This window comes from Triticum aestivum, chromosome 7A (assembly GCF_018294505.1).
Source record: "Triticum aestivum cultivar Chinese Spring chromosome 7A, IWGSC CS RefSeq v2.1, whole genome shotgun sequence".
In the NCBI taxonomy this organism is placed as follows: domain Eukaryota; kingdom Viridiplantae; phylum Streptophyta; class Magnoliopsida; order Poales; family Poaceae; genus Triticum; species Triticum aestivum.
This window is the reverse complement of record NC_057812.1, coordinates 632450756-632460350: the sequence shown is the minus strand read 5'-3', so window position 1 is coordinate 632460350 and position 9595 is coordinate 632450756. Positions and strand designations below refer to the sequence as shown.

The window sequence follows — 9595 nt, the reverse complement described above, 5'->3', positions numbered from 1 at the left end:
ACGTTGGAACTACAATGAAGTATTGCAATTCTTCTTCCTCATCTGTACCTTCAGTATCATCTGCAGCTTTTCTCCTTTCTCCTGAAGAGAAATTAGGAGTGCACATTTTGACACGCTCGGTACATGTTTTGTAGATCCTGGGGAGACCGATTCCTTTTCCTCTGTAAAGGCCATTAATTTGTTTGCATCTTGTGTACTACTTTTAGCATAGCTTGCAATGTCAAGATGATTGTAGACACATAATAGTCTTGTTTCTTGTTGTCACTTGTAGCAGCTTTGAAATTCAGAGTTAATATTGATGTTTCCTTCTGGTTAGAAAGATAGTACGATCAACTTCAACGGTCAAAACTTGGCCAGCGACACCATCATCCATCTTTGCCTCCATTTGGCCATCACCAGTCATTTATCTCCAATTCTAAAGGCAAAACTTCCAGCAAGACATTCAAAATACTAGCCATCGCGGTCGGTGTGAGGACCCTACTGACAATAGTTCCTACCCTACGAACTATTAGGGGCTTATGATCACAATTGATCCATTAATGCAAGGGATTTTGGTAAATGCAATTGCGTTGGATCTGATTAATGCAAACATCTGCCACTAGATCTCTTTCTATGTTTTCATCTGATGTATGCTCCCTCCAATTAACATTTTTTTCATGAATAATATCAGGCACACGATTACACCAAGAAGATTGCTTTTGCGCTCGAACTGTTCCAAGAGACTGTTGTTTTTCAGAAGAAAAAGTTTACATCTCAACAATGCAGAACTTTTTTTGTCATGTCAGGAGAGTGCCAAAAAGCACATGATGCACTTGCTCCCTGAATTTTGCAACTGCTGCAATATTCATTCAATAAAATCGGTCCCAATATCAGACCAATTTCATGTACATTGCAGAGACAATCAATACTTGGCAGTTGACAACAGTGGTGTTTACTTCATTGAATTCACATATTATTTGTTGATGAATTAACATATTCAGTGAGATAGATCATGAACCAGAGATGGAGAGGGGGAAACCAGGAGTAGGCACTTTGACACTCAAATGGAAAGGTTAGCTCTGTACATGTTTTTGTTGTTCTTTTTAAGTACTCTGTAATAAAGCTTGTAACATCGACATGCACTCAAAGCTAAGACACTCCTGAGTCTTGACAATGTTGATCCACTTTCACTCGAAGTAAAAAGGTTATGCAGGGTGTTTCCTAATGTTCATTTATACTGCTTCCATAGTCCATCTGGACTGTATTATTATACGTGTATATACGTGTACATGCTGGGATGGTTGGAATCTACTGCACACTGAAGCCAATGCGATCGATTGGGGGCAGAAAACTACAGCGACCGAAAACTACCGCACACTGATAAGTTTCAACAATGCGCACAAGCACATAACAACAGAGCAAGATTTCTGACAAACAAAAAACAGAGCAAGATATTGCAGAAGAACTCGAGGGTAAAATTCTGTGATTTTCCTTCTATCATAGTACTGTACATCCAGACACTGAACGCTGAACAACAGCAGCGAGATTGAACACTGAACAACCATAGCTAGCTGCGGTACGAATCTGGCTGGAGGCGCGAGGTGGATTCGACTGGACCTAGCCGCCGAAGCCGTAGAGGGTGCGGCCCTGGCGCTTCAGCGCGTAGACGACGTCCATGGCGGTGACGGTCTTGCGGCGGGCGTGCTCGGTGTAGGTCACGGCGTCGCGGATGACGTTCTCCAGGAAGATCTTGAGCACGCCGCGGGTCTCCTCGTAGATGAGCCCCGAGATGCGCTTCACGCCGCCACGCCGCGCCAGACGACGGATCGCCGGCTTGGTGATGCCCTGGATGTTGTCGCGCAGCACCTTCCGGTGGCGCTTGGCGCCGCCCTTGCCCAGCCCCTTCCCTCCCTTGCCGCGGCCGGACATCTCCGACAATTCTCTCTCCGGCGAGCTTCGCTTGGCTTGGCTGGTGTGTGCGCTGCTGGTCTGGTGGTGGCTGTTGCGGCCGTGTGGTGTGGTCGGTGGTGGTGGCTTGTGGGGGATTTATGGCTGCGATATTTCGGGGGAGAAGAGGGGCGTCATCCGCGTGATGCGAACGTGAGCCGTCAGATGGGAGATCAATGGCTGTGAGTGGGGGGAAGATGGGTGGCGCGGATTGCTGACATGGCAGGGTGCTCGGACTTGGCGGGAGGAGGTGTATTTTCCTTTCTTTTACAAATAGGGTCAAAGAAAAGCAGGGCTTTGAATTAACGAAACCATCAACCAGTCAGAGATCACACAAGGTCATCATTACAAGCACTGAAAAAGACAACAAATGGTCGAAGGATACAAGAGAGCACCCTGATAAGCTTATAAGAGCAACTCCAACGCGCCGACCCAAACTGACGCACGTTTTGTTCGCTTTTCATCCGTTTTGGTCGGCCAGGCGGACATGCGCGTCCGCTTTTCCATTTGGGTCAGCAAGTGCACCCAAAGGGAGACATACTCATTTTTGCCGATGTGGTCAAAACTGACTTAATTAAGCATAATTATACATAAATTGACGGTAACGTCGGCCAAAGTCCACTTAAACATAATTAAACATTAAAAAAAACACTGAACACTGAACAACAACAGCGAGATGCGGCCATTACAATGAAGACGATGAACACTGAACAACCATAGCTAGCTATGCTACGAATCTGGCGGCGCGAGGTGGAGGTGGATTCGACTGCACCGGCGCGGCCTAGCCGTCGAAGCCGTAGAGGGTGCGGCCCTGGCGCTTGAGCGCGTAGACGACGTCCATGGCGGTGACGGTCTTGCAGCGGGCGTGCTCGGTGTAGGTCACGGCGTCGCGGATGACGTTCTCCAGGAAGATCTTGAGCACGCCGCGGGTCTCCTCGTAGATGAGCCCTGAGATGCGCTTCACGCCGCCACGCCGCGCCAGCCGCCGAATCGCCGGCTTGGTGATGCCCTGGATGTTATCGCGCAGCACCTTCCGGTGCCGCTTGGCGCCGCCCTTGCCCAGCCCCTTCCCTCCCTTGCCGCGGCTAGACATCTCCGGCGCTTCTCTCTCCGGCGACCTTCCTTGGCTAGTGGTTGTGTGCGCGCTGCTGGTCTGGTGGTGGCTGCTGCGGCCGTGTTGTGTGGTCGACGGTGGTGGCGTGTGGGGGATTTATGGCTGCCAGGTTTCGGGGGAGAAGAGGGGTGTCATCCGCGTGACGCGAACGTGAGCCGTCAGATAGGATATCAATGGCTGTGAATGGGGAGCATGGGTGGCGCGGATCGATGACATGGAAGGGCGCTCCGGCAGGTGGTGTTTATTTTTTTAAGAAAGAAAAAAGGACGCGTCTAGTGGGCGGCCGACTGCCCACTAGCGCGATGGAGCGGCCAGCCATAAAAGGCAATTTCCTGTCCCCCTTAGTCACAGGAAGGAAAGTTCCTTCCAACCCGACTGGCCACGCTCCCAACAAACAGAAAATCTCCCCCATCGCTGTCACGTGATAACCACTACGTCCCCACGCCTCCCACGCACACCTCACCCACACTTCCTCCCCTCACGGGTCGCCCTTCTTCTTCTCCACGAAAGAAGGGGATCCTAGGCCTGGATCCAAACCCTACCGAGCTACCATGGCAGAGCAAAACTAGGTGAAGAAATTGGTCAGAAAAGCTTCAATTCTAAGAAGAGGGAGTACAAAGCCATAGTAGGCAGCAGCATCAGGTAACTTCCCTCTAGCCTCCAGATCATCCTTCTTCACTTTCCCCTTCCCTTTCCCTCTGGATCTACCACAAATCTTCTCCGGTCTTCTCCATAGTTGGAGGAAGAAGGAACATGAAGCAGCAAATAGAGTTGAATCTGATCTCTGCACAATAAAACAGTTTCCTATGCAACTAAAACATGGATCCAAGCCAACTTTTGCCTTGATGAATGCAAATAAACCAACCCATATGCAAAAATAGACAGGGTGAAGTGCCTGTGCAAAAAACCATCTATTTGTGCAACTAAACATGAATACAAACCAACTTTTGCCTGGATGTGTGCATATAAACAAAAAGGGAGTAGTTGCATATGCAAAAATAGACAGGATGTAGTGCCTGTGCAAAAAACCATCTATTTGTGTAACTAAACATGAATGCAAGCCAACATTTGCCTGGATATATGCAAATAAACACAATGAGTAGTTGCAGACAGCATAATAAAAACGCATGTCGTGTCTATGCAAAAAAACCTTGATATTTGTGCGACCACACATGGATCCAGGCCAACTTTTGCTGCAATGTGTGCAACAAAAACAAAGCAAACTAATAAAGCACAAAACATAGTAACATCAAGCATGCATAGTCTTGTCACATAGAAAATGCAGTAGGGAAAATATGTTCAATATACTAAAGAAAAAACAAAAAAAAGATGAAAACTATTTTCTGCCATCTGAATCTTCTTTCTTCGTCCAAATAGCAATGTATAAGAATTGTAGCATCAAATTATGTGCAGGATCTACGTCAGCTCCTTGACAAATAAACCTGCACATCATTAGTATAACCAGGCAGACAACTGAGCAAGATAATTTGTGCAACTACACAACATATGGACACCTACCTAGTATAATCATGCAGCCAACTGTAGAACCAGGAACCAACTGAGTAGGATAATTTGTGCAAATGCACAACATATGGACAACTAACTAGTATAATCATACAGCCAACTAAGTACAAAATTTTTGCAACTAAACAAAAATGAACAAATCTGGAACTCCTGCGGCTGAGCAACAACAAAATGGACATAAAAAAGGTCGGGGATGCCAACTCCTGATTGGTTCTTGTGCAACTAAAATAATTGAGGATGCCAACTCATATGATATTGTTGTGGGACTACTCAAAAAGTTGAGACTGCCAACTCCCAAATGATTCTGGTGCAACTATGGAAGTTGAGGATGCCAAATTGTACGATACTATTGTGCAACTATTTGAAAAGTTGAGGATACCAATTCTTAATCGATTGTTGTGCAACTATAAAAGTTCAGGATGAATCTATAAAAGTTCAGGATACCTCTCCTTCACTAGGAGCCGCATCTCCTTCTATGACCATTTTTGGTCTGTGAAAAAAGCAACTGAACAAATTAGTCAAAGCAACCAAATGTATAAAAGAAAAAAATAGCAAAAAATGATATAAAAATGCCACGGGGTAAGCAACTCATGATGATTATTTTTTTAAGAAAGAAAAATAGGCTCAAGAAGAGCACTTCTTTGAATTAACGAAGCCATCAATCGGTCAGGGATTATATAAGGCATCCATTAGGCCAACTCCACCGCGCGACCGCAAATGGACGCCCGGTTTGGCCAGATTTTGTCCCTTTGGGGCGGCAATGGGTTCGTCCATGTCCGCGTCCGTCCGTTGGGTCGTGGATGCGCCCAGGGCGTGGCCGCACCCCAAATCTTGCCCGTGTTGGACGTGATTAAAAAAACATGAAAACATAAATAAAATGACTTAAAAAGTAAATGATCGCAGTTAAAAAAACTTAAAACTTAAGTTAGGGTCATGGCCACAAAACGGCCCAGTTTCACGGTTCACTTAACATCTCAGTTCCATTAATTAAACATAAAAAACAAAATAAAAACGGCCGCCGCCCGCGTGCTCCTGTCGTGCCCGTTGATGCCGTCGTTGTCGTCGTCTTCAGTGTCCGCTAGTGTCATCGTCGTCGCTGACAAGGTCGACGTAGGCCGGCGGCGTCCAGAGGTGGGCCGGCGGTGCGTGGTAGACAGGGGCGGGCTGGACGGCGGGAGGTGCCTGCACCACCTCCTCCCGTGGTGACGCCTCCCGCTCCAGTGATCGCGGCAAAGTGACGCACCAGTTCATGCTCACGGTGTCGGCCATCTCCAGAGCAGTGCACGACCAGCCCCACCCCTGGCCCACCAGGCCCAGGTGGAACGCGGCCACCGACGCCTCCTCCATGACCTCCTCGGAGATGGCGACCTCGCCGGTGGCGGAGCGGGCCATCATCTCCTCGAGGCCCTCCCATTGCCGCTCATCGTGCGTGTGCATGGAGTCCTCCATGACATGCGCCATGAGACGGGCCTCCTCCTCCGCAGTCATGCGAGGAGGTGGTGGTGGTGGCGATGGAGATGGCGAAGGCGACGGCATGAGGCCGCGCACCAGCCTACGCCCCGCGCCCCTCGGGAGCAGGCGCTGCACGCTCCCGACGTGGCTGTCGCGACCCAGATGCCATGCCGGCGAAGAAGGAGGCGCGCCGCATGTCGTGCTCGTCCCTGAGCCAGGTGTCCCTGAGAATGGAGTCCGGGGCGTACCTGTCGTCGTAGTACAGGTCATCGGGGAGGAGTCGACGGCGGCGCTCGATCTCCTCACGACGCGCACGGCCGCTCAACGGGACCGGCGGGATCGGCACACGGTCGGCGGACAAGTGTCATTTGTTGGGGAGGTGGACGTCGCTCCAGGGGAGCGGCGTCCTCGTCTTGTTGGAAATATGACCTGGAGGCAATAATAAAATGGTTATTATTATATTTCCTTGTTCATGATAATTGTCTATTGTTCATGCTATAATTGTGTTATCCGGAAATCGTAATACATGTGTGAATATATAGACCACAACATATCCCTAGTGAGCCTCTAGTTGGCTAGCTCGTTGATCAACGCATAGTCATGGTTACCTGACTATGGACATTAGATGTCATTGATAACGGGATCACATCATTAGAAGAATGATGTGATGGACAAGACCCAATCTTAAGCATAGCACAAGATCGTGCAGTTCATCTGCTAGAGCTTTTCTAATGTCAAGTATCTTTCCCTTAGACCATGAGATTGTGCAACTCCCGGATACTGTAGGAATACTTTGGGTGTGCCAAACGTCACAACGTAACTGGGTGACTATAAAGGTCCACTACGGGTATCTCCGAAAGTGTCTGTTGGGTTGGCACGAATCGAGACTGGGATTTGTCACTCCGCATGACGGAGAGGTATCTCTGGGCCCACTCGGTAAAACATCATCGTAATGAGCTCAATGTGACTAAGGGTTGGTCACGGGATGATGTGTTATGGAACTAGTAAAGTGACTTGCCGGTAATGAGATTGAACGAGGTATTGGAATACCGACGATTGAATCTCGGGCAAGTAACGTACTGATTGACAAAGGGAATTGAATACAGGATTGATTGAATCCTCGACATCGTGGTTCATCCGATGAGATCATCGTGGAACATGTGGGAGCCAACATGGGTATCCAGATCCCGTTGTTGGTTATTGGCCGAAGAGTTTTCTCGGTCATGTCTGCATGGTTCCCGAACCCGTAGGGTCTACACACTTAAGGTTCGGTGACGCTAGGGTTGTAGAGATATTAGTATGCAGTAACCCGAAGGTTGTTAGGAGTCCCGTATGAGATTCCGGACATCACGAGGAGTTCCGAAATGGTCCGGAGGTAAAGATTTATATATAGGAAGTCCAGTTTTGGCCATCGGGAAAGTTTGGGGGGTCACCGGTATTGTACGAGGACCACCGGAAGGGTCCCGGGGGTCCACCGGGTGGGGCCACCTATCCCAGAGGGCCTCATGGGCTGAAGTGGGAAGGGAACCAGCCCCTGGTGGGCTGGTGCGCCCCCCTTGGGCCTCCCTTGTGCTTAGGGTTGGAAACCCTAAGGGGGTGGGGGCGCCTCCACCTGCCTTGGGGGCCAAGCCACCCCTAGGTCGCCGCCCCCTCCCATTAGATGGGATTTGTAGGGGTCGGCACCCCCCTGGGCCCCCTATATATAGTGGAGGGGAGGGAGGAAAGTCGCACCCAAGTCCCTGGCGCCTCCCTCCCTCCCGTGACACCTCCTCCTCCCCACTTGCGCTTGGCGAAGCCCTGCCGGGATCCCGCTACTTCCACCATCACGCCGTCGTGCTGCTGGATCTCCATCAACCTCTCCTTCCCTTGCTGGATCAAGAAGGAGGAGACGTCTCTCCCAACCGTACGTGTGTTGAACGCGGAGGTGCCGTCCGTTCGGCGCTCGGTCATCGGTGATTTGGATCACAACGAGTACGACTCCATCAACCCCGTTCTCTTGAACGCTTCCGCTCGCGATCTACAAGGGTATGTAGATGCACTCCCTCTCCCTCGTTGCTAGATGACTCCATAGATTGATCTTGGTGATGCGTAGAAAATTTTAAAATTTCTGCTACGTTCCCCAACAGTGGCATCATGAGCTAGGTCTATGCGTAGTTTCTATGCACGAGTAGAACACAAGTTGTTGTGGGCGTTGATTTTGTCAATTTACTTGCCGTTACTAGTCTTATCTTGATTCGGCGGCATCGTGGGATGAAGCGGCCCGGACCGACCTTACACGTACGCTTACGTGAGACTGGTTCCACCGACTGACATGCACTAGTTGCATAAGGTGGCTAGCGGGTGTCTGTCTCTCCCACTTTAGTCGGATCGGATTCGATGAAAAGGGTCCTTATGAAGGGTAAATAGAAATTGGCATATCACGTTGTGGTTTTGGCGTAGGTAAGAAACGTTCTTGCTAGAAACCTATAGCAGCCACGTAAAACTTGCAACAACAATTAGAGGACGTCTAACTTGTTTTTGCAGCATATACCGTGTGATGTGATATGGCCAAAAGGATGTGATGAATGATATATGTGATGTATGAGATTGATCATGTTCTTGTAATAGGAATCACGACTTGCATGTCGATGAGTATGACAACCGGCAGGAGCCATAGGAGTTGTCTTAATTTATTTATGACCTGCGTGTCAACATAAACGTCATGTAATTACTTTACTTTATCGCTAACTGTTAGCCATAGTAGTAGAAGTAATAGTTGACGAGACAACTTCATGAAGACACGATGATAGAGATCATGATGATGAAGATCATGGTGTCATGCCGGTGACGACGATGATCATGGCGCCCCGAAGATGGAGATCAAAAGGAGCAAAATGATATTGGCCATATCATGTCACTATTTGATTGCATGTGATGTTTATCATGTTTTACATCTTATTTGCTTAGAACGACGGTAGCATAAATAAGATGATCCCTCGCAATAATTTCAAGAAAGTGTTCCCCCTAACTGTGCACCGTTGCTAAGGTCCGTTGTTCCGAAGCACCACGTGATGATCGGGTGTGATAGGTTCTAACGTTCGCATACAACGGGTGTAAGCCAGATTTACACACGCAATACACTTAGGTTGACTTGACGAGCCTAGCATGTACAGACATGGCCTCGGAACACGGAAGACCGAAAGGTCGAACATGAGTCGTATAGAAGATACGATCAACATGAAAATGTTCACCGATGATGACTAGTCCGTCTCACGTGATGATCGGACACGGCCTAGTTGACTCGGATCATGTATCACTTAGATGACTAGAGGGATGTCTATCTGAGTGGGAGTTCATTAAATAATTTGATTAGATGAACTTAATTATCATGAACATAGTCTAAAATCTTTGCAATATGTCTTGTAGATCAAATGGCCCACGCTAATGTTGCCCTCAACTTCAACGCGTTCCTAGAGAAAACCAAGTTGAAAGACGATGGCAGCAACTACATGGACTGGGTCCGTAACCTGAGGATTATCCTCATAGCTGCCAGGAAAGCATATGTCCTTGATGCACCGCTAGGTGAAGCACCCGTTTTCC

The 9595-nt window shown here is 48.6% G+C and overlaps 1 protein-coding gene across 1 annotated transcript; it reads right to left on the bottom strand.

The window, feature by feature from the left end:
* Window positions 1-1450: 1450 nt before the first annotated feature.
* LOC123154024 (histone H4) lies at window positions 1451-3057 on the bottom strand. The gene is made up of 2 exons (XM_044572839.1): window positions 3040-3057; window positions 1451-1913 (listed from the first exon to the last, which is right to left on the bottom strand). The coding sequence occupies exon 2, from the start codon at window positions 1906-1908 to the stop codon at window positions 1597-1599; it is 312 nt and encodes a 103-aa protein (XP_044428774.1). The 5' UTR covers window positions 1909-1913; window positions 3040-3057; the 3' UTR covers window positions 1451-1596.
* Between the last annotated feature and the right edge of the window lie 6538 nt (window positions 3058-9595).